Consider the following 24,672-nt stretch of genomic DNA (forward strand, 5'->3'; position numbering starts at 1 on the left):
CTCCTGACACAGGTGAGGGTTTGGTTTGAAGGCGGCCGGTGGAGGGTCTTCCTGGTGGGGGTGTCAAGGACCCCCTTCCTGTCTCCCTGCCGGTGGCACTGGGTCCACACGGGGTGGTCCTGGCCAGTCCTGCGTCCGCCCCGTGGTCCCGGGGCATGTCTGGGGTTCTCGGCCCTGTGCCTGACAAGCGCGCGTCCCGGCAGCCGCTGGGGGCAGTGTCCAGGCTGCCCGTCCCTCCGTGCCGGGCACAGGACGCGGGCACGTGGTGGTTCGGGAGGGCTGGCAGTGTGGACGTGTGTCAGCCTTCAGAGCAAGGCTGGATCTTGGGAACCTGACGGGGGAGCAGTGTTCTGGGGTCAGGCTCCGGGAGCCCTGGTCCCGTTCTCGGGACGTCCTGTCCCTGTGCACGGGTGCGGGCAGCATGGGAACACCCCCAGCTGGTTTCCTGGCAAGCGCGGCGTTCCTGTGAGCCGGCCTGGCCGCGGGCCTCTCTCCATTATGTGGGTTTGGACGTCCCTCCCGCAGCCTCTGAGTGGTCCCGGTGTGCAAGCCCGACTTGCTTTGTGCCCACCATCTTTTATTTTTAAATTCAGATAAAAGAGTTTTTCGTTACGGGCACGGGACTCCAAGCCCTGTGGATTCGCTGGTCGCAGCTCGCTGGCACCTTGTGGCCCCAAGGCCAAGTGCGGGGCTGTCCACATGAGAACGTTCATTCGCTGCTGCCGATGCATGTTTGAGCTGGAAAGGAATAGCGTGCATTAATTATTGTAAAGAGATGTCTTTAGGAGAAAATGATTTGGAAATTCAGTTTAATTTCATTGTAATGCGCCACAAACAGGAAGGGAGCGTGTGTGTTTAATTGGCTCTCGGGGGTGAGGCCTGGAAGCCGTGTGCCTTTGTCACAGGCCATTAGCGACACAGGCTGCATAATGTGCGGGCGCAATCAGCTCGCAGCTGCTGCTCCTGCAGGGAGACGCGATATTAAGTAGAAATCAGGATAAATTAAACTTAACCCTTTCCCTGGCCAGCCCTCCTGCCACAGGATCCTGGCGGGAGCCGGAGAGCTGCTGCAGGGGGCCTGGGGGAGGGCCTGGCCCGCCTCGGGACGGGAGCAGAGAGGTCACCAGCCAGTCCTGCCCGCTCCGCTCCGCCGCCGTCCCCTCCTTCCCCAGATGCACAAGGAGCCCCTCGGAAAGGCCCCAGCAGCCCTGGCTGCTGCAGAGGAGACCCACCGTCACCCCCAGAAACTCTGCCGAGCACCACAGGCATCTCCTCCCAACCCTGACTCACGGGCACAGCAGCGCCCCGGAGAGAAGCCGTTCGACACACGCATGGCCCCAGCGCTAGCCCAGGGCAGTGGGCCGGGGATTCCGGGCGCCCTCAGCCTCAGCCCTTTTTGTTGGCTTTGCTGCCAGAGCAGAGGACAGAGGTGGGGACACAGGACAGAGGTGAGGCCATGAGGATGAGAGCACGGGGTGGAGGTGACACGGACGGGAGGACACGGAGGCGCGGGCACGGGACGGAGGGGGACCGAGTGAGCAGACATTACAGTTTCTGCTGCCTTTGAGGCCTCCCGCCGAGCGGTTCTGTGTTAAAGACCCGGCTGAGGGTCAGGACGCAGACAGCCTGTGACTTCCTCTAACGATGCTCCGTCGTCCACTGTCTCGCGTCAGGACGTGGCCTGGTGAACGGCTCGCCTGTTCCACATCGGTGCCCTGGTGGAGGGGACAAGGGTGGGCAGCGAGGACCCCGGGAGAAGCCGCTAGAGCATCACAGGCTCCTGCCGTCTCCACGGCACGCACGTGACGTCCCTCCCAGAGCCCGGCATCCCGGAGACCGGCACAGGGACGGAGGGGACCCTGGCGGGCGTCAGCGCTCCAGAGCTCTCCAGAGCCGTGTCCCCGTGGCTCACTCGCGGGGCCCGGGCAGCCCTTGGGGGAACGGCAGAGGCGACCGGCAGATCCCCAGGAAGCAGAGCAGCTGGCCGTGAAAATACGTAAGACACGGTCTCACTTCCTCACAACGAGCGAGAGAAATACAGAGACAGAGATGGACTCCTGTTACCGAATTTATTCTTTTTTTTGAAGATTCAATTTATTTGAGAGATCACAGGCAGAGAGGCAGGCAGAGAGAGAGGAAGGGAAGCAGGCTTCCCGCGAGCAGAGAGCCCGATGCGGGGCTCGATCCCAGGACCCTGAGATCATGACCTGAGCCGAAGGCAGAGGCTTAACCCCCTGAGCCACCCAGGCGCCCCCTGTCACCGCATTTAAAAGATCCTGACTGGGAGGCAGCTGCGTTCCCTCTGCAGGTGGGCCGTGGGTCAGGAGTGTTTCAGGGACCCCATCACAGGGGCAGCCGAGAGGCGGGCAGAGCCAGGCACAGACATCCGCGGTGTCACTTGTGAAGTGCGAGGCAAGACCCCTGCGCCCAGCCGTGGGGGCTGCTGCCCGTGTTGGGAGGTGTCCGGCCGCAGGGGTTGGGAGGCCTTTAGAAACCGGGTCCCAGAGAGTGACAACAGGGACGGGTGGCGTCTGTGAGCGTGCTGGGCTCCCGCAGCCACCGGCCGCGGTCACCTGGGGGAGGACCCCTTCCTTCCCTGGAGCTCTCCGCCCTCCTTCCGTGAGCACCGCTGCCCTCAGGGCACAGTGGGCACAGGCTGGGCTGACATCACGCCTCCCCGACAGATGCGGGGTCTGCTCTGCTCCCGCCCTGTCTGGCTGCAGCTGAGGCTCTGCTTTCCCTCTCTGGTAGGAGGGCTTCCATCTTGGCCGGTGAGTCACAGTTAGGAACCGGGCCACGGGCTGCGTGTTCGCAGGTGTGGGTGCGTGGAGGGCACGGCCGTCACGCCCCATGTGCCTCGCTGACCCAGGAGGCAGGGTCGCCCCTGCAGGGACGCTCGGCGGGACCGGTGGTGCACGCGCACAGGGCCAGGCCGCTGTGCCCGCAGGTTTGGGCGGGGCCGTACTGTGTCGTCTGGCGTCAAAGTCCTTTGCTTCCCGGGCTCTTCTGCCCTCGTGAAGCCGGTCTTGGACCCGCAGGAACGGGCCTCCGTGTGCGGTGACGCGGTGCCCAGTGGTGACGAGACCCGCGTTCCCGCTGCCGACATCAGGCTCCAGCTGCACGCGGGCTGGCTCCCGTGGTCGCCGCACCGTCCCTCGTCAGTCCCAGGCCCCTGGGCGCAGGGGGAATGGGCGGAGGCCCAGTGACGTGCATGGCCGGAAGAGCCGCTGGCTTTCCCAGCTTGAGAGCAGTAGCTGCTCACACCCATCCTCCCCTCGGAGGGGCCACGCTTCGTGGCTCCAGTGCCATGTATGCACCGTGAGGCCCGAGGCTCCTGGGGACCGGGGTCCTTCTGTCCTCTTGTTTCCCTGAGGGCCACCCTGCCTGCTTGGGAGTCCCCTGTGCTCGCCGCCCCCCCAGGCCCCTCTGCAGCTGCCTCCTGCCCTTCTGCTCCGGAGCCTGGGGCTGTGTCCCGAGGAGCCTCCTGACGGCAGGCGTGTGGGTATGCGCTTCAGGGGGGCGTGTGTCCCGTAGTGTCTTTGCTCGGCAGGCGAGGTAGACTCCAGGGTTAGAAACCCTCCGTATCCGTTGCCCGCTTCCGCGGCCCCGTCCTTCCTGGCACCATACGACCTTTCCCTCCAGGAACATTGGGAGGAGAATTTTCTCATTCCGAGTCCACATCGAACAAGCCGAGCGCCCTGGTTGCTCTGACTCTGACGTCCGTCCTGCTGGCGCTCAGCACACTACAGCCTGTGGTCCTGGGAGCCATTCGGCTGATTCTCTGCCCTGCAGAGCCTGGCTGTCCCCCAAGGGCTGAGAGCAGGAGGGACACAGGGGAGGCCGAGCTGCCCCATGGCCAGGGGGAGCTGACCCAACACAAGCTGCCCCCGACCTGCCCCCTGTCCCCCAGCCCTGTGTGGGGGCGATGCCAGGAACAGCCCGTGCCAGGCTCGCGGGGCCTACGGGGCCTGACGTGCAGGCTCAGAGGGGTGCAGCTGCCGCCCTGCACCCCCGTTTCCGCCCCAGAGAGCAGGGCGGGTATTTCCCAGCAGGCATGGGGTGCTGACCCCTGGCGGACAGATGACCTCAGTGGCGCAGGAGTAGGCCTCAGAGCAGGGGTTCCTGTGCGTGCTTCTGGGTGCCGAGTTAGCGCAGAATCCTTCCTGAGACTCGTGGAGTCATCGTGTGTGTACAGACACTGGGGTGACTCAGCTTTGGGGGACCCCCAGGGGAGGCAGAGACTTCTCCACAAACCGAACAGCGGTTTCTTAACGTGTTTTCTTTGCGATCGGGAGACATTCGCTGGCAGATGCGGGTGGCGAGCTGGACGGCCTCTGCCCAGTGTCCACATCCTCGTCCCCAGCAAGACACCAGAGCCCATGCTGGGGCTCACCCCGGGCCCACCAGCCTGACACGCGTGTGCCCAGCTGTGTGTGCTCACTGCCCTCCTCATGTGTGTGTCCGTGCTGGTCTGCGGCCTCGCTTCTGTCCCGTCCACCCCCATTGCTTGTCCAGAGAACGGCATGAAGACAGACCCTACAAGCAGACCCTCTGGGGACGGGCCTCTTCCCTCTGCGTCACTCCCTTGGGATCATGTCCCCTGGCCGGGGCTCTGTGTGCCACACCTGATCTCTCCTGAGGCAGACGCTCCGGGAAAGCACGGGACAGGCTCCCTGGAGGAGTTCCAGCCGTGTGGCCTGCGGCGGTCGGAGCAGGCTGGGTGTCACTGCCCAAAACAGGGCCCTTGGGTGCCGCCGGCCAGGCTCAGCTCACATCTCCCCAGCTGCAGGGCCAGACACTGGCCACAGGGCAGGCGACTTGGTGTCCCAGGTGAGGCAGGGACCTCCATCCCCAGGCCGGACCTCAAGTGCATCACGTGGTGCCAGAGGGAAGGCTCCGGTCCCCACGGGAGCCCGGGTGGGTGTGCTGGTCAGGGAGTATCCCGCCTCCTCTGAGCATGTGTGTATGTGGGTCGGGGTGGCCATCGCGCCCCTGTGTCTGGGAGGCAGTGTTCCTTCCTGCTGCGGGTGGCAGGCGCCACCCGGCCCACGGAATCCATGAGGACTACCAGCTCCTCCCCTGATGCTGTAGCACATCTGCCCCACTCTCCTGCTCTGCTGTTTCCCTAGAACCTCCCCATATCCCTGCGCTCAGGGCTCTGCCCCGCTGGGGAGCACGGCAGGTGGCTGGCCGGTCGCACCCAGATGTCGGGCTCGCACGCACGGCCCCCACCCTTGCTGCCCAGGACCCCCCTTTCTGACCCCTGTCCTGGCCCTGAGCACGTCCTGCCCTCCGGAAGTGGGCTGCCCGTGGGTTAGAGACTCATGGGAGTTCGAGGGACAGCGCAGGCCTTCAGCCATCGTCTCTGCTGGGATTTAGCATCCAGCAAACAGAGCAGAAGGGCCAGGAAAGGCCGTTGAGGGCCCTTGTCTCCGGGGCATCGAGCAGCCTTGCGGACTGGGCCTCGGTTCCGAGTGTGTCCCCTGATCAGCCTGCACACCCCTCCCCCGCAAGGTCCTGCGCTCAGAACTGAGGTGGCCGGCTTCTCTGGGTCTCCAGGCAGTGTGGAGAGGGGTCCCCGGAGAGCAGGGCAGGCCCACCTGGGGAGGTGAGCCAGAGCCAGCCACCTCCTCTCCTGGCGGTCAGGGCAGGCCTGGAAGAAGAGCCTGGGGGGCAGCTGCCATGTTGGGGAGATGCCCCCCAGCCTCAGCAGCCGTGATCTGGGCAGTGCGGGATGTCGCTGGCAGGACCAGAGACGAACCTGAGCCCGGGGCAGGGTCCCTCACCCAGGAGGGTCTCTGGGTGAGCGGAGGTGCTGGGAGCAGGGCCAGGAAAGCCCTGGAGGGACCCGGGGCTGGTGCAGTGTCTGTCCAACAGCACGAGCCAGTGACCGTTGGACTGGGCCCATTGGTGCCTTTAAGGAGCAGGTGCCTGGCGGTCAGGAAGCTCTCGGGGGTGCACACAACCGTCCAGTGGGGAGGGGACGCAGCCAGAGCAGGGGCTGCACCCGGCTATGGGGAGCACAGTGGGCCTCGCGACACCCACAGCAGGTCGCCCGCCCCACTCCTCCCTGTGGCCCGCACCCCTGCAGCCTTCCCGCCGGCCACCCCGTCAGGCCGTCCTGTGGTCACAACGCCCCTGAGGCACTTGCAGCATCTCCGGCTCCCTTTGCCTCCTGTCAGTGAGAGAACCCGCCACGCCCGTGGCCTGTCCTCTTGGAGCCTGGCCCTCCCACGCCACGATCAGTGAGCCGGCCACCTGCCCACATACCGCGTCTGTCTGGTTTAGTAGACCGGCTCGTGCCCGGGGAGCGGCGGGTCAGGGAGCGGCAGGTGACGGGTGGTGCCTTCCTGCGTGGGTGCCGTGACTCGTGATGAAACCCCAGCTGTGTCCCAGCTGATGACCCAGTGCTCGGGCCGCGGGAGCACAGGTGGGCAGTGCCAGCTGTTCCCAGGGGCCCGGCGGGGTGGCTGCACGGGGCATGTCCATGTGCACACAGCCACACGCACACATCCATACACGGGTCCACACGCATGTCCACGTGCACACGTCCACGTGTGTCCACACACACACTCAGGCCGGCCGCCCCTGCACCCTCCCTGCTCTGGGCTGGGCCCCGCTGGCCCCTATCCCACTGACCATCCCACTGCCCAGCATGGCCTGGAATAGGCCCAGTTGGGCTTCCGGGGGAGCCAGCATGCAGGGAAGCCCGGTGGGAAACCACACCGTGAGTGCGGAGGGACAGGAGGGCCTCAGAGAGTCCGTGGGACTGCTTGTAGCCCGGGAGACCCCACGAATGGGAGGAGCTGCAGTGAGGTTCTCTCCACGAGGACCCTGCCATGACCAGGACCCCACAGTGGGCCGGTGGGAGCCGCCGGCTCTTCTCTCTGTTGCACGGGCCTGAGAGGGCCGGAAGGGACCGAGCTGGGTGGTGACAGCGCGGCTGTCCTACCTCAGAGCCCTGGTCTCCACTCCGTCAGCCGCTGGGGACCCTGCTGCCTGCACGGAGCCGTCCACGGTCAGACCCCAGGCTGAGGTCACAGCCGGTGATCCTCATGCTTGCTGCCTTGTCCCGAAACGGCCCACGTGCCCTGCCGTCCCAGCCCGGGTCTCCGTGTGGGGGTGTCGGTGCCGCAGACGCGGGCAGCCGGCCTGGGACAGCGGGGACGCTGCTTCCACGCGTGGGCCCCTCGAAACAGGCGGGGCCCTGGGACGCACGTCTCGCTGACCAGAGCCCCATCCTCAGGCGACACGGCAGTGTTTAAGGACGGCACCTACTGGATCCGGGGCCGCACGTCCGTGGACATCATCAAGAGCGGTGGCTACAAGGTCAGCGCCCTGGAGGTGGAGCGGCTGCTGCTGGCGCACCCCAGCATCACAGGTACGTGGCCCCCAGCCCCGTGGCAGGGACCCCCGACGGCCAGCTGGCTGCAGAGCCCCCGTCCTGGAAACGATCCAGACGTGCCTCCAACTGTGCTTGCTTGTGGACACACCCGGGCAGGTGACTTGCCCTTGGGCTGCACCCAGTGGGGACCCTCTGCCTGCCGGCTGCATGCCCCCCACCTCGGCACTGTGGCCAGGGTCCCGGCCTGACCTCAGCAGCACCGGCCTGCTCGCTGTGACCGTGGGCTGAGCCCCCTGCCTGTGCCAGAGTGGGCACTGGTGCTTGCTGGTCCAGGACTCATGGGGCCTACCCAGACCTGCCCCAACCTCAGGTCACAGGCTGAGGACCCTGGAGAGGGCAGAGGCTCCCCCACAGGGCTCACTGGTTGTTGTCGCCACCCCTGGGCAGTGCAGGGAGGGCAGGGACTCAGGAAAACCAGCCCCACCCCGAGCTCCACCTGGGAGACACGTGGGGACCAGCCTCGCCCCGTCCTCGGGAGGACCAGCTGTGCTGAGCCCATGCTGACCCCACCCCGTGGGCAGTCCCCAGGCCGTGGTGGTCAGCACGGCCTCCCCTCTGTCCACAGACGTGGCCGTGATTGGAGTTCCAGACATGACGTGGGGCCAGCGGGTCACTGCAGTGGTGACCCTTCAAGAGGGACACTCCCCATCCCACAGGGAGCTCAAAGAGTGGGCAAGGTAGGGGCAGGCGGGGGCTGGAGGAGGGCGCGGGGGGACGCACTGTCGCGGGGTCGGGATGGGCGGGGGTGGGGTGGGGAGGACTTGGGTCTTGCCGCTGTCCATCTCAGGGTCAGGGGGTGCCTGGAGGTCAGGTGACACGTCACATTCCCAAGGCTGCCCCCAACACACAAAGGGCTGCAGGAAAGCCGTGTGATGATCGCCAGGGACAGAGAGCCAGGACCACAGGGTGGGCGGCCCAGGCACAGGACAGGGGCACAGGGTGTTCCCCCGGCTCCGGGAGGAACCCACAGGCACAGAGCCTCACCTACCCACCCTGTGCTGAACATGGCCGTTGGGAGCTGGGGCCACAGCTCTCCCCTGGCCTGCGCCCCCACCGCACCGTGCGCCCCTGCGGGCTCAGCTTCGTCTGACGTTAGACCGTCCCCAGGCCTCTGTGCCCACGCGCCGTGGCTCCGAGGCTTTCTCCATGTGCCGACACCCAGAGGCTCCCTTCCCGTGCCTACGGTGCCCCACGGCCAGTCACGCCAGAGCCCAAAGGATCGTGGGGGTGGGGGCTGCAGGCATGTGGCCATGGTCCCAAGCTCAGGACGCAGTAATGTCCCCCAAATTCTTGATTTCCAGTCTGGGAAGTTTCTGCTTCCTCTGCTGTCTCTCTGCACCCCTCCTTCCCAACGTGCCTCCCTCCTTGGTGCTGAAGGTATTTTGGGTTCGTCCAGCACGATTCCGCAAGGAGCAGAAGCCCTTGTTCCGTGAGGGCCAGCGTGGCTGCGCGATGCGCTCCGCTGGGTTTGCCGACACACACTGGGAGCAGGACTTCCACGGAGGAGGGTATTCTAGTCGCCGTCGCGGTTTCGATGAAACGCCAGTCACCAGTGCGGAGCTGTCTGCCGAGAGTTGGGGTCCGGTTTCGGGCAGCCCGTGCACACGGGTCAGGCTTGGGACCGTGGCCACGGGAAGACCTGAGGCGGGTACTCTGTACGCTTGGGGTGGGGGCAGGCGACACCCCTAAGAGGTCAGGGCCAGCGGCTGACTGCTGTCTCCAGGACTGTCCCACAGTGAGGCCGATGTCCAGGCTTCTGTGTCCTCAAGCCAGGCAGCCGCTGGGCAGCGACGCCGAGGCCACACAGCCCATGGTGGGGCAGGTCCGCCTCTCGGATGTGGCCCTTAGTGAGTGGCCCTCTCTGTCAACTCTGTTCTCCCACGTTTTTCCTTTCTGACGAGTCCTCCCTCAGCCGGTGCTCCCCAGGCCAAGAGCCGGAGGCTCAGGCCACATGTCCCTGCGAGGCAGTGAGTGAGGCATAGAGCAAGACAGCAGCACGTCTGTGCCCGGGACGCGGCCCACCCACTACCCTCTATCCCTGAGATACCAAGTCCGAAAGGGAATCCCGGGATGCGTGGTCTTGACCCACAGTTGATGTCTGATGAGCCCCCAGAGGAGTGGTGGGCTTTGGCTTAGCGTCCCGTCCTCACTGTGTGCAGGCCGCCCGTCCTCCCCGGAGAGCACCTGCTCCGCGGCCCGCGGCCCCGGGAAGACCGCTTTTCCCCAAACGGCTCCGCTCTGCCGCTCGCTGAGCTCGGCCCTTCACAGGCGCCCCGGGCGCCCCTGGCGTCTGCCGTGCGAACACGTTCTGGAAATGCCGGGCCCCGGCCATCCCTCCGATGCTTCTCCGTCACTTTCTAACTCCTGTGGCTTTCGTCCCTTATCCCCAAAGCGGCCGCGGTTAGGGTTCCTGACGCCGGGCTCTCACGTGCAGCCCCCACCTGCGCAGGCCGCCCGCCTCCGCGGCTCTGCCCCGACGCTCGCCTCTTTCCTAGCATGGCTGGCCTGGAACAGACTCTCCCGCTCACCGAGAACAGCCGATCGGCACGTAGCTTCTGCGTGGTGCGTGTCCTGTCCCGGGTTCTTGCAGGGGCGGAAGCTGCAGGAGAGGACACGGGGAAAGTCACAAGGGAGACCGAATGCACTTTTAGTCCTCTGCGGTGTTTATCAAAAAGTCTCCTTATGACCGGATTCACGTGACTCAAACCGGCGTGTTTCTGCCCCAGCGTCGTCTCTCCAAAAGGATTCAGTCCCCAGGAAATGACGTGTGTCCCAGCCTGTGCCCCCCGGGCCCGGGTTCCTCGGCAGCTGCCCGCTCATTTCTGCTGCCGGGCCTCCCGGGGACTGTCGGCATCTCTGTCCGAAAATGCCTTAAGTTTGGCCTCATTCTTGAGGGTGCTTGGCCCAGGCCAAGGGGAACGGCGCTCCGCTCACCAGACCGCCCAGCACGGGGCTGGCAGAGTCTCGGGGCTCCTGCCCTGGGCCCTGGCATCGGCTTGCTGCTGCTGCAGGGGAAGCACACATGCCTGGACACACGGGGTTTGGGCAGCGAGGCCAGGGTGCTCCGAGGGGCTGTTTCTTAATGCCAGCTCTGTGCCACCAGAGTCCCTTGGACAGTCCCGTGGCTTATCCTGCCAAGTCCAGCCCAGCCCTCCCCTGTGTGCCGCCGGCTGTTTCCCGTAGCTGCCGGCACCATGGGTGGGGGCACCCTCTGCCCTGACGAGCCAGCACCTGAACCCCGAGCCGCTCCGCCCCCCCCCCCCCTGTGCTGGCCTGAGCTGCTGCCTTCAACGCGAGCCACCCCAGGCTGACAATGCCTTCAGGGATGCCTTCCGCGGGCTGTTGCTGACGCGCGTTGGTGTGCGCGTGGACCCCGTCCACGAAGGGGAGGAGCACCTGGCAAGGACTGGAGAGTCAGGGTCTCTGTCACCACCCACGGTGAGCTCACCACAGTGCCGCCCCTGTGGCTGAGCTCGCCCCCACAGTTTGCGGGCGGGAAGGCCACACGCACCTGCCGGCCCCAGACCCACCACTGCCTGGTGGTTTGGACGGGGCCTCCGGAGAAAACCAGTGCCTGCCGCCTAAGGAGGCGTTTCCAAGTAGAGCCTGGGGGTGGTCAGACCCGTCCGCGGGGCCCCTCGCCGGAGAACACACCATCTAACAGGGCCCCCGTGGGGGCACAGGCAGCAGAGCAGCTGTTGGACCAACAGACTAGCCTCACCCCCTGCTCAGCACGGGGCTCTGTGGGGAGTGCTGCCCCAGCCCACGGGACCACCAGCCCAGGGCTCTGTCCACCTGCCTGCTCCCCGCATCTGGCCGCGGCCTGCTGTTGTGACAGCCAGAGTGGGACCTGCTCTTCCATTCCAGGAGGCCTGGCCTCTGCCCATGGGTGGGTCTGGAACACGGGCCGCCACATCTCCGTGTTCGCGTCCACAGCAGCCACACAGAGCGGGCACGGGATATGCTTAGGCTTCGGGGTCCCGGGGGATGAGGATGCTTATCCCGGGAGCTGTCCAGGCCCCTAGTGCCTGATGCTCAGAGGCTGCTTATCTCCACAGGGGTGTCCTGGCCCCGTATGCTGTGCCCTCGGAGTTCCTGCTGGTGGAGGAGATCCCGCGGAACCAGATGGGGAAGATCAACAAGAGGAACCTCGTCAGGCAGTTCTACCCGGGTGACCAGGGTGCCCCGAGGCCGGGCACCAGTGAGCCAGCATCCCCTTTAAGCTAGAGGCCTCCCGCAGAGGGAACAGAGTGGGGCCGACCGAAGCGAGGGCACGGCGAGGCCTCGTCAGCCCAGGCTGGCTTCCGGTCGCACCTCTGCTCCATCCCCACCCCACGCTGGCGCCTGGCCCCGTGCACCGTCTGCCGGCCGGGCCCCGTGGTGCCCAGTGGTGTCCCCGAGGGCAGCAGGCCTCCCAGCAAAACTCAGGAAACTGGCCGCACCACACCCACTCCACGTGGCCGGGCTTCCAGCTCCCGTGGCCTTCCTCGTGGTACCTAGACCCACATGCCACTGGGGGAAACCAGGTCGAGCCGTGCAGGGTCCTCACTTAATCCCGCTGATCTGACATTGTATCTCTCAGTGCTGAACATTTTGATTCCCAAAAATATTATGTAATTATTTGGTTTATGCTATGATTTTTATCAAGTTTCAAAACAAACAGTCGTCGTCTTCGGCTGAGGAGGCGACAGAAGGACCTTGACTCGTCTTTGGGACGCGCGTGTCTAAGGACCAGAACGCAGCCCCCTTCCCGCACCCGTGCGGCCACACGTCACGAGGCTCCCCCGGGCCAGGCTGGCCTCCCCCCACACACATCCAGGCTCCCTGCGGGCACAACCCTTTCTGTCAGCCCCAGGCCCTCCTGCCCTCCACTCCAGCGCACAGCCAGGCACAGGGGCCCTGGGGATGGGCCACGGTGACTCCGGTCCGCCTGGAGGGGTCCTGCGGGGGTGTCCGCCGCCCACTCACCCCAGGGCTGAGCCTGTTGGAAGGCGGTGGCGGGTCCAGGGTGCCTGCATGTTGCCTGCTGGGAGCGGAGACGGCCTGTGGGCCTGGCGTGTCCAGATGGGGGGTGTCCACACTCACACAGGTAGCCCCAGGGCAGCCAGAGCTGGGGCCCCCAGGGTGGGGAACCGGCCCGAACAGCATCATTGCTGCCTCGGTCTCCCTGATCATGACTTGAGGCTGGCTTTTCTGGCTCTGACCAAGGCCTGAGGACCTCGCTTCCCTGGGGCCCAGTCCCTTGAGGCTGGAGACCCCAGCACGGCCTCCCGTGGGTCAAGACCTCTTGGCCCCTCCAGCTCCCTCACAGGCCGTGCCAGGCAGCCCTGAAGCTGGTGATGGGACTGGGGCAGCTGAGGGTCAGCGCAGGCCCGGCTGCCGTGCCCCACTGACCTCCCGTGTCTGCTCAGCTGCGGGCCCGCCGGGCCTCGTATGTCTAGTTCCTTGGGGCCACATGAGCCGTGCAGGGTTCCTGGTGGTCAAGGACTCACCCAGGCGCGTGGCTAGCCCCCGGCCACGGTATCCACATTCAGATCCTTCTGTGTCTGCCATCTGCATCCACTTCCTCCCGTGCTGCTCCCAGATGGACATCTGGCCAGCTGGGAGAAGTCCTCCGTGCTGGGCCCTTGGGGTCAGGACAGATGCCCCTGGTGTCGGGGTGGGGGTGGAGGCCTGGGGACTGGACGCTCCAGGTGTGTCTGTGGGCAGAGTGGCCTGCCACCGTGGCCCCGGCCCATCCAATTGAGGCTGGGACACCACCCCCGAGCCCCTGTGCCCCGAGGGGCGAAGTGGGAGGGCCTTACAGAGGGCGGGTGGCGCTGAGAGCCAGGTCCTAGGACGCGAAGGCTGGCCTTGCCGTCGGGGAGCGGCATCGGAGCCGGGCTCTGCTCGGGTCTGTTGGGAGGATAGCATCTCCGTGAAAACAGCAGTGCCCCATGGACAGAAGCAGCCCCATGGGGGGGCACACACCACTCCCACACCTGTACGGTGCCCTGCGCACCCCCATCCCCTGGGCTGGGTAGGCCAGCCATAAGTTACTCAAGGGCCCCTGGGATCCACTCATGCTCTGAACCTCCAGCTCCCTTCTGTGTCGTCTGGGGTTTCTACATAAAAAGGTTTTTGAAGAAGATTCAAGCCTTGAACAGTGAATTTGAAAACTGTGGTTCTAGTTGTTAGCGTGGCCTGACTGTCATGTGACCCTGGTGACCGTCTGTCCTGTGTCCACCTCTCTCTGCCGCCCCTCGACTGCCCTGGGCTGCCGGACACTCGGCTGGCGTCCCCGTGTCCGTGGCAGCCACAGTGGACTGTCGTCTCCTCGTGGACCCTGCGTCTCTGGTCAGTTGCTCAGGGTTGCGGTCCTGCATGCTTGGCCGTGGCTGCTGGGCGGCCCTTCCAGTGCACACTGTGCTGGGACCGCTGTGCCCTGGCCTGCTGTGCCCTCAAGCCCATGTCCCCACCCCAGCCTCTGCGCAGAGGTCAGAGCAGCCCTTCATCCTGCCTGCGGGGGACAGCGTGTCCTCTGTTCAAACATGAACCTTCCCTCCCAGCGACCACGATTTCCCTCCCTCTTCTGGGTTCCGGGTCGGGGACCCCTCTATGGGGAAAGTACTTCGGTGGGCAGCATGGCCTGGGGACAGCCCTGACACCGGCCCACCAGCCCACATGCTTCTCCGAGTCTGTCTCAGGCCGACAGGGACAAGGGCGCCCACGCAGGAGGGCAGGAGGATTTGGGGGAAATCCCATCACTGAAGGTCGCTCCCTGTGCCTGGTGCAGGCCACAGGCCCGGCAAGGGGGTTTCCCACGTGGCCCTCGGTCCCAAACGGGTGTTCCAGGACCTTCATTCAGGGGTTTGGCCCCAAACCTGGGGTGCAGGAACGGGCTCGGGATGGTGGGGGGACCAGGCTGCATCTCCGAGGTGGTGCCGTCCCCGCACTGTGACCATGGTCCCACCTAACCTGGTCTCCCCCGAGACCACAAGGCACTCCGCCTGGAGCTGGGTCAGGCGGCCTCGGCGCCCTCGGAAGGCTCCATCCCTCTGCATGGGCTGGCACAGGGGCTTTCCCGCAGGCGTGTGGCGTGTGCACACAGGTGCACGTGGGGGTGAGCACATGAACGTGGACGTACGGGCGACCCTATCTGTGAGCTCGCGTGCCCACTTCTGGGCGTGACCGAGCTGTGTGCAGACCGCACGTCCGTGCTTCCTCGAGGGGCGGCCCTCCCAGGCTCCGGTGTCTGTCGTCGGCTGGTGGGGAGCACCCCATAACCTTCCGCTTGCAGGCACACTGCCTTTCGGGTGCCCTGTGGCGGCTACAGGCCGGGAAGCGGTCAGTTGGCTTCATTCCGGCCTAGCGGCCTCTCCCCGCCGGCACACAATAAAACCGTGGAAACGCCAGCCGCGTCTGATGCACCTGGGACACCTGTTAGCTCCGCCTCAACCGGGAGGGGCCGCGTCTTAGCGAGCAGGCGACGTGATGGCACCAGTCAGACGGGTGTGCGTGCCACACGCAGGCAGGCACGCAGACGTACACGCTTGAGCAGCTGTGCACGCACATCCAGGTACATATGTGCACATGCACACACGGACACACGCAGACGTGCACACAGATGTCTACACACAACACAGGTCTAGGTCCTGAAGCTACCTGCCGGGGTCAGATGCCCGTGGTCCCGCAGTGGCCAGAGAGGCCCAGAGCCGGGTCAAGGAGAGCTCAGGGCCATGCTGGGAGCCAGCAGCAGGAGGCATGAGGCTCCAGCCTGGGACCCCATGCTCCCTAAGCAGCCTGCACGGGATCCCAGCATCCCCAACCCCGACTGCTGGAATCTGTTCACACGAGATCAAGAACATCTGTTTTTAATCATTTTAAACACTGAGAACGACCAGGCAGCGCCATGTCCACGCAGCCCATCAGGTCTGAGCCTCCAGCGGGACTTGCGTCATACCCTGCTCAGGAAGTAACAACAGCACTCCCCACCCCCGTCCTCCAGGAGTTGAGGGGGGCCCATGCAGGTGCGCATGCCGTGTCCTTCAGAGTCGACACAGACCCGCTGCCGGCCTCACGCCATCCCACTGCCACTGTGTTCGCAGACCTGAGCTCTGAGTCGCCCGGTGGGCTCACCCACTGCCACGGGGCACCTTCACCGATTGTGTGGTCACTGGCATGGGCCTGTTCCCAAAAAGGCCGTGCCACGTAGACTGCCTCCAGACCATACAGAGGGACAGACTTTGCCTCTTGCCATGGTTCTGGATGTGTATAAATGGGATTTCTTTATTTTATTTTATTTATTTGGATCTCTTTATTTTAATTTGCTTTCCCCTAGTTGCTGCTTAGGTGGGGTATTTTGAGAACATTTACTGGCCATTTGAGGTTTTGTTCTGTGAATTTCCTGTTCATGTTCTTTGCCCATTTCCTATTTGGTTGGTAATTTTCTTGATTATGCATTGGTTATGCCTTTTATTTTGTTTAATGGTATCTATCGATATGAATAGTTTTTAAATTTTAATGTGTTTAAATGCATTCATCTTCTTTATGGTTGGTTTTCCTTGTCTAAAAAGTCCCTTTCTGCCCCAGCTTCTTAAATACATTTTCCCATATGTTCATCTAAAGTTACAAAGCTTTGCTTTGTTCGTGTAAGCCCCTAGTTCACTGGAAATGGTTTTCACATGTGGTGTGAAAGGCCCTGATTTGTCCTGTGGGAATGACTGGTTCTTCCTTTTGTCCACGGAATTTGCGTGGCTCCACTCTTCCCAGCACCCAGGTGTGCGTGCTCCAGGCTGTTCCCGAACTCTGCCCTGTCCCCAAGCACAGCTCTGCCCCCATGTCCTTCAGGAGAGTCGCGGCTGTCCTTGGCCCTCCGCTTTTCCATCTGAATTTTAAGACCAGCTGAAAAGGTCCTTTTTGAAAAAAAACCTTACTGGCGAGGCCCCTGGGTCACACATCTGACTCTTGATTTCAGCTCAGGGCATGATCTCAGGGTCGTGGGGTCCAGCCCTGTGTCGGGCTCTGCGCTCAGCCGGGGGGTCTGTGTGAGATTGTTTTTCCCTCTGCCCCCAACTTGTGCATGCGTGCTCTCTCTCTCTCAAATAAATAAATAAGTAGATAAATTTTTTAAGGTTTTTTTAATTATTTACTTGAGAGAGACAGAGAGAACGCAGAGAGGGAGAAACTCTCCACTGAGCAGGGAACTGGACACGGGGCTCGATCCCAGGACCCCGGATCATGACCTGAGCCAGAGTCAGACACTCCACTAGCTGAGCCGCCCAAGTGCCCCCAAATATGTAAAAATCTTCAAAGAAGAAAAAAAGCCTTACTCGAGGAGTTCCCCGAGGTGATGGGATTTATAAGCTAATGGCTTGATGTCGTCACACAGGGTCCCCCCGGTCCACAAACACAGCCCGCCCAGCGGTTCTCAGGCTCCTTGGCCGCTCACAGTCCCTCCGTGATACTTGGGCCCGTCTCTGGAGAGGGTCGGTCCCAGGTCGATTTGGGCTGTGTTGGAATCGTGAGTGCGGGTTTCCGTCTGCAGCCCCTGCCGGGTCCTGGTTTCTTCCACGGTCACCAACGCCGCCGCTGGCAAGCCACCCTCCTCCTTCGCCCGCACCTTGGACTCCCCGCCTCTGCCCGGGGACGTCTGTCATTAGCGGGTCACCGCCGCCCGAGCGGACAGGAAGCGGGCTGCGGTCCTTCTGGACCCCAGGCGTGTGTCTGTGCCTTGCTCGGTGCCATCCCAGAGCCCAGTGGCGCGCCACATGCTGTGGCCCCTGTGCCTGTCAGACCTCTGGAGAACTGGACCCTGACACCCTTCTCCCCTAGGGGTTTGGATATGGGCCTTGGGCCTGCATTTCATCCAGGATTCGGAAGGTAAAGCCGGCCCGAGGCGTGCTGGGCCCGCGGGCTTTCCGGGCACGAGGCTGGGGGGAGCGTCTTTAATCACCCGTCGGTCTCCTCAGTGATTGCCGGTTTGTCCACGCATGTCGCTTCTTCGAGAGCCCGCGTCACCCCTGCCGTCCGGCTTTCGGGTCCGTTGTCCTCTCTGACACGTCACCGTTGCGCGCCCTGCCCCACAGCACCGGTGACGTGTCTCCTCGGTTGGCGGCGGCGGCGGAGTCCGTTTAGCGCGTCCTCACCGTGGTTGCTTTTGCGCAGCTAATGCTGTCGCGCTCCGTCCGGCCTCCCAAGGGCCACCCGACACTCCGGGCGGCTTCAGCTGGGCCCCCCGCTGGCTACCGTCGGCTTGTTCTTGCGCCCCGGGACTGTCGTCATGCTTTGCTACATGGTACTTCGTTTCTACTTTGACAGAATCTCCCCATCCAGGAGTTAGTGGGGACCGGCCAGGGCTCCCCGTTCTGCTGCTCTCCCGGCATCCCGCGCATGGGCCTGTGGGCCCGGCTCTTAGAGATCCAAGGTGCCTTTCGTGCCCCCTACATGGCCAAGCGATGGAACACGTGACAGTGTGGTCACCTTGGGATCACCTTGGGGTCCCCCTCATCCCCCAGGAAGCGGCCCCATTAAAATCCCCGCACGGCGGGCGTGTTTGTCCGTCCTTGGGGTGTCTCAGTGCCATGTTCTTTGGCCCGTTTACTCACGATTATTAGTTATTTTTGGTGAATTGTTAGTTAACATTTCTATCTTTTTTCCTGTTTTCTTTCACTGAGAAACCTTGCTCTTCCCGTCAGGAACGTGTGTTCAGACCCCCGTCCTGTGTCGTGTCCTCGCTGTCTGGGTGGGCTGGGCTGTGGCTCCTGCGCGCAGCAGAGCGCGGGTCTGTAAATCCAGTCACAACCCGCCCGCGATTACTGCGTTGCGTCCGTTGGTCGGGATGACCGATGGTTGAACCGCTTTCTGCAATCTCGGTCTGCATTCTCTGCCCACCGCCTTACGGATTTTCAGTTTGTTTTGCCTTCTTTTTTGTTTTATTGATGATCTTCTCTACTTCTTTCTCCTTGCCTATTTGGGAATTATAAATTGAATTTCTGGGGCGCCCGGCAGGCTCGGTTGGTGGCCCCTCTTGATCTCAGGGTCATGAGTTTGAGCCCTACATTGGGCATGGAGAGGACTTCGAATAATAAATAAGTAAATACTGAATGTCTGTTGAGTTCCCTTAAAATTTCAAAAGCTGTAATGTGGAGAGTTCTTCTTCCCACTGAGTTTATGGCTCTGCCATATGTGGCCCCTGAGGCCGGCACGTATCTTCCTCCCCGCCCCGCGGTGGTCCTGATACCTTCTCCAGAGTTTGTCTTCTCTTGTTTTGGAAACGAAAATTAATAGGCTTTATCTTTACAGTCAGTGGGTAAATCTAGTGACCTTGGCTCAGGGCATTTCCTTGTAATAAATAATGTTCTGCGACTGTCTGAGCGGTCAGACGGCCTCGCCTTCACATACCTGGGTGCCTCATCCTCACTCCTAAATGACGGGCTGCCCGGGTCTAGGACGCCCCTCCCCGCTTCCCTACAGCTCTGCTTCTGGTACCTTGGGTCTTTGTGTCTTCCCAGTTCATGGGCCTTGGTTTAATGGTGCTGTTAGGGTTTTCTTTGTCCTTGACACCACGGTGTGTGTACCCTACGGAAACCCCCAGCAGGCGTGACCCTCACTCGCATGAGCAGCCCGGGCCCACCTGTCCCGCCCGCTGCCGGGCAGCCCCCCGGACAGAGAAGCAGAGGCCCGGCCTGCAGTGCGCTTGGCTCGGGCCCGCTTGGCCCACTCAGCCCAGCTGCGTGGGGTCACCGAAGTCAGCCCCACCTCTGTGCAGAGAGGAGCCCGGCCGGACCCTCCGCGGCCTCGCCGACATGCCCGGAGCTCAGCAGACGCCTTGGCTTATCTTGTGGGAGCAGCTAGTGGACAGGCTCTCTATAAAGTTCTGAAACTTGCTCCTCTCAGTGGCCATGCCACCACCCATGACTTCATTCCAGGCAGGAATGGAGCCCCTGGCCAGGGAGAGACCAAAGACAGGGTGAGCCGCCAGGGAAGACACGTCTGCGCACAGGCCATCACCCATGCTTAGACCACCACCCAAGGAGAGGAGACTCGGGCACTTTGCGAAGTCATAAACTGCGTCTGTGGACGTCCCCTCCTCGCGCTCCTGGAGCTGGGGCCTCTCTGTCAGATGCGGTCACGCGGACCTTAACTAGGTCCAGGTACAGTCCTGCCCCCTGGAGCCTCACTCAGGGGGCGGAGGTGCTGGACCCTGGCTGCCCACATGCCTCCGTGGCTGTGAACCCCACAGTGGGCCAGAGTGGTGGCCTGGCATGAAAGCAGGGCCTCTCTGGAACTGGGGAAGGTGCTGGGAGTGAGCTGGGTGCCCAGGAAAGAGCCCTGAGGGCCTGGGGCTGGGACAGGGTCCCAGCAGGGTCCAGAAGGGCCAAAGGACAGGAGGTGCTCACTAGTTCGGGGAGGCTGAGTATGGGAGGTGGAGGAGGAGGAGTCTGGAATGTTCCAGGGTTTCCAGCTTGGGGAGGAAGTGGAAGAGGGATGGGGAAGGTGGGGGGTGGGGCTCAGGCCTGGGCAAGCCTGGACACCCACCAGAGCCCCCGACTTGGGGGAGCCGGGGTCGGAGCACGGAGGCCCCTGTGTCCAGGAGAAGGCAGGGAGCGTGAGCACGGCCGAGGACGGCCGAGGCGTGCCCCTTCTCTCCCGGAGGCGGGGAATCCGCTCACCCGCCTGCAGTCCTGGCCGTGGTGGGGGCTTCTCGGCCGGACACCTGCCCCCCATCTTGCCCCAGCCTGGCCCTGCTGCCCCGAGTCCATCTGTCTGGCAGAGAAGTGCCAACGACAAGGCTCGCGGCCCCGTGTCTGTCTCGTGGGCCCTGTCGCTGGCGTGGGCAGCCCCTGCCCATGGGCACAGCCCCTCCGGCCGCAGCGTCCACCAGAGCAGCCCCAGAGGCCCCAGAATGAGGCGAACATAGCAGCGGACCACACGCCTCTGTTCCCACGGCGGGTTTCAGCTGAGTGGTCATTACTGCGATTCGTGTAGCCCCTGGGGTTCTCCACGCCTGCGTTTGTCGCCAAGCTGCTCGATACTGGTCGGAAGACGGCGGTGCCAGCTGTCGGGCTGGGAGTGCCGCGGGGCTGGTGCTCACTGGGCTGGTGCTCACTGGGCTGGCTCAGGGACACCCGCCCCGGGACGGAGGAGGGGCTGACACGCAACTTCACTGGCAGCTTCTCTGGGCCGCGTGGAAGATGAGCAGACGGGACCACGGGTCTTGGGCACAGCCTGCAGCCCTGCAGACAGCCCACAGGGCCCCAGGGACGGCCCTGGCCTCCCTGCCCCCCAGGTGGGGAAGGACGGGCCACCAGGTGTCCTGGAGCTTCTTCCAGTGGGGACCCTCCCCAGCCGCACTCAGGCCGGCCACTCTGAAGAAGGGGGCGAGTCCCCGATGGGTCCCCCCTCCTGGTCCCTGCTTGAGGACACGCTCTCTGCTCCCTGCTCCGTGTGCCAAAACCAGGCCAGTTCCTGCCAACGCCCACCGGCCAGCCAGGGGCAAAGACGCTGGTGAAGGATGCCCAGCCTGGAGCCTCTGCCCTGAGAGGGTCTCACACCGCCGTGCCCCCGCCCGTGGACTTCCCCGAGTCTCTGGCCTGTGCTCTCCCTCCCGCCTTCCCACGGCTTCCTGCCGGGCTTTGAAGGCAGCTGCCCACACCGTCCCCTCTCCGGGGTCCTCAGCACCCTGAGACTGAACAAGCAGGATTGGGGGAGCTACACACCTGCCCTAGGGGCTTGGGGAGCATGGGCCCCCTGGTCTGTCTTGGTGAGTTTTTACTGAAGGGAGTTTCTCCATCAAAACTGACACCCGGGTGGCTCAGCTGGTTGAGCAGCTGCCTTCGGCTCAGGTCATGATCCCAGGGTCCTGGGTTCGAGTCCCGCATTGGGCTCCTTGCTCGGCAGGGAGTCTGCTTCTCTCTCTGTCTCTGCCTGCCTGTGCTATCTCTCTGACAAATAAATAAAATCTTTAAAAAAAAAAACAACAACTGACCTTCTGCAGACAGCTTACAAATTCCTTTAAAACCTGACCATCTGCACCGTGACCTCTGTTCTCTGGCCTCTGTGCCCAGGGTGTTCCCTTGAACCTGGGCTCTTGAGCACTCCTGGGCTGACCTCAGGAGCTTGGGGCTCTGGTGGGGTGGCAGGGCTCGGCCGACGTCAGGGCCCCTTGGCCGAGGCCATACCCCAAGCCTTCGCTGGCCCTGCTGCCCCCAGCACATCCAGACCAGCCGCCGGGAGGAGTCCAGGCTGCCTGTAGCGAGCGCGGGGACAGCCTCAGACGAGCTGCTCCAGGCCCCGCCAGGGGTGGGCGAGGGGCCGGCAGCCCAAGGCCGTCTCTGGGGTCGACCGGCAGGACTCTGCGCTGACCCTATGGCCAGTGTCCCCTTATCCCTCCTGGGAGCGCAGCAGGCAGGGCCTCACACTGGGGTCTGTTTGCCCCGGGGCGGCTGAGGGGCTGCAGGGTCACTCACGGGCGGCTCCGTTTCCAGAGGAGCCTGGGGAGCCACAGGTGTGTCCGGGGTGGGGGCGAGAAGGACCTGGCCCCTGAGCACCGAGCTGGGACGGCCTCTGGGCCACAAGTGGGAGAACCAGCCCGCTCTCCGCCGCCTGGGCCGGGCATCCCTAGAGCCACGCTGCCCCCTGCTGGCGCCCGGAGCCGTGAGGACACCTGGCCTCCCTCACCACCCCGACCCACCCCGCCCAGGCCTTAGGGCTGATTGTCACCTACAGGGCCCGGGTAACCGCGTCCGGGGGACCTGGGGCCGCTCGCTGGCGGGAATCTGCATCAGCAAGGGGCAGCTGCAGGGCGGGCGGCGGCGGGGCAGCAGGAGCGCAGCCCCAGCGGCTGGGGGCTTGGAGGCCGGGACCAAGGGCCCACCGCGCACCTCTGCCCGCCCCCGCCTCCCTCCCGAGCGCCGCCTGTGACCGGCCATCGGCAGGAGTGTGCCTGCTGAACTCCGGTGTTCGAGCATCCGAGACGTTCAAAACAAGTGTGGGAATGACAACTCGGTGTGGGCAGCACTGTCCCTGGGTTTCTGAACAAAGACAAGGTCCCTCCAAGACCTGGGGGCCGCCGCCTGCAGTGCGTCCTGAGGCCGCCAGAGGGCAGGCGCGGCCTGCGCGGCCGTGACGCCGCGGTCCCTGAGGCCAGCCCGGCCTTGTCCAGCGTGGCAGACAACGGATCCAGACTCCCTGTTCTTGCCTCCAAAGTGAGGGCCCCCGAGAGACAGCCGCGTGTGGGGGAGAACGGCGTCCGGGAGTCCTTCACCACTGTCACCCAGCCACCCCCAGGGCATCTCCACGAGGAAGCCGCCCTCTGCCCAGGCCAACACCTGGTGTCAGGGCACCCCCTTCCCTTAGCACCCCAGAGGCTCCTCTCTGTGTCCACCCTCTGTCCGAGTCCCCGTCCCCCATGGAAGCTCGAGCCCCAGGTGGGCAGGTGCCCCCCAGTGCAGCCCCAGGGGCTGTGTTCACACCAGGCAGTTCTCTGGGCACGAGACCCGAACTGACCTTCACTGGGAAGATGACTCTCTGTGCCCCACGAGCTCCTGGCGGGCTGCAGGCAGCGTAGACCTGGTGGTGCTACCCATGCAGGAAGCCAGGCTGGACGCTCAGTGCGTACCCGCTGGTAGGGACAAGTCACTTGGGCCCTGACCTGGTCTGTCCCCTGGGACAAGCTCCTGCACAGTTGGTGGCTGAATGAGATCTTCAGGTCAGGTGTCCCGGGGGCCCCCCAAGTGTTCCACTCCATGTCCGAGAACAGAAGGCCAAAGGCATGGTGTTGGCTGCTAGAGGCAAAGCAGGCCCCCCCAGAGGGGTCCTGATTGGGGGCAGGGCATGGGAGTGGCCCTGGCCTTTGCCGGGGTTCTGGTCGTGGGTCCTGGAGGGGACGAGGCCCCCCAAAGGGAAGCTCATGGCGACCAAACGCCGCGGGCCTGCCCAAAGGAGGCTGCAGAGCTATGGAAAGACGAGCCACCGGGGGGGGGGGTCCGAGCTACAGACATGGGGTGCAGGAGGTGGACGGTCCAGAGGCTAGGATGCCCCAAGTCCATGGGAAAATGAGAGGGCTCTTCTGGAGGGGCCAGAACCCCTTTAGGAAGGAGAGTGAACCAGCCCTGGACAGCCCATGGACAAGACATCCATGCTCCTGGAACCCAATCCCCTCCCTTGGACACAAGGGGAAACTGAGGCTGGTGCAGAGAGCAAGACGACAGGGCCTCAGCCAGGACTGGAACCCAGGAGGAGGGCATCCCTGGAAGGATTGCTCACCAGTGTGGGGGCCACACTGCTTCCCAATAGCCCTTCCTTGACCCTGGTGCTCACGCATGACTGGACCTGACTTACCCTCCCCCTTGGGAACCCCCCCGACCACCCGAGACCGTTGAATGAGAGACAAGTGGCCAAGAGCACTGTGGAGGAAGGCTCGGCAAACAGAGAGACCTCTCCCAGCCATGTCCCTCGCCCCTGTCAGACTGCCTGAGGTTAACCAGGGGGACTCAGTCACCTGCCCCCTACCTCCCCCTACACTAGCCCCAGGAGGCAGAAACCCAAAGCATTCAGAGGGCCGCCCCACCCATGTTTGGGGTCCCTAACCTCAGAGGCAGGATGGTGAGGCCTCAGAGCCTGGAGATGGAAGGGGCTCCCCGCCAACTCCCCACCTTGGGGGACTGAGTGCCAGGGACAGAGTCCCTGCCAGAGCCTCCTGCAGGCAGTCTGGCCTCCTTCCAGACAGGCCACGGGCACAGATGGCTCAGCACCTGCTCCACCAGCCCACGATCTGGACAGGAGAGCAGAGGGACCTGCTCCGTGACAATCCCCACCCCTCCTGCTCCAAAGAAAACCTGAAAACACGTTGGCGCACAGGGTCCTCCTCCTTCACTCACCACCGTCCATTCCCGCGTGCTGGGTCCGTGGGGGCGCTCGCACACAGACCCCTGCCCACCCGATGGGAAGCCACCCAGCAAGCCAGAGGAGGAAGGAAAGGAAGTGCTCCGGCTGGGTGGGGAGGGCTAACCCCAAGCTAGGTTTATGCGGGACCTTGCTCTGTGCTAGCCCTGAGGGTCAGCAGGGACAGAATGTGCCCTAAGATGCGGGGCGCCTGGTGCATGGCAGTGTCTAGTGGCAGTGGCCTCTAGACAGAGCCCTCAAGGCGGCCAACAACGTGCCTTGGTGGGGGGGGGGCGGATAGCCTGGGGAGGAGCACCGCAGGGAGAGGGAACAGCCAGTGCAAAGGCCCGGAGGCAGGAGTGGGCCTGCTGCATTCGGGGGCGACAACAGGAAAAAGGAAG

General features: G+C 63.9%; 1 protein-coding gene across 5 annotated transcripts in view; it reads left to right on the forward strand.

The window, feature by feature from the left end:
* The window catches only part of ACSF3 (acyl-CoA synthetase family member 3), a 48,925-nt gene extending 36,900 nt beyond the window's left edge, over nucleotides 1-12,025 (forward strand). For 3 of the 5 annotated variants that reach the window (XR_006605649.1, XR_006605651.1, XR_006605648.1), the window contains exons 8-11: nucleotides 7,247-7,381; nucleotides 7,971-8,082; nucleotides 8,707-10,843; nucleotides 11,464-11,577. Coding sequence is in view for 2 of the 5 variants with exons in the window: in XM_004753804.3 (XP_004753861.1) it covers nucleotides 7,247-7,381; nucleotides 7,971-8,082; nucleotides 11,464-11,632 (416 nt within the window). In the remaining 3 variants the exon portion in view is untranslated. Of the gene's footprint in view, nucleotides 1-7,246; nucleotides 7,382-7,970; nucleotides 8,083-8,706; nucleotides 10,844-11,463 lie in introns of all 5 variants that reach the window. The other 2 variants (XM_004753804.3, XM_045076455.1) reach the window with 2 other exon arrangements.
* The last annotated feature ends 12,647 nt before the right edge of the window (nucleotides 12,026-24,672 follow it).

This window comes from Mustela putorius, unplaced genomic scaffold, assembly GCF_011764305.1.
Source record: "Mustela putorius furo isolate JIRA1106 unplaced genomic scaffold, ASM1176430v1.1 tig00000174_pilon_pilon_pilon, whole genome shotgun sequence".
Classification (NCBI taxonomy): Eukaryota; Metazoa; Chordata; class Mammalia; order Carnivora; family Mustelidae; genus Mustela; species Mustela putorius.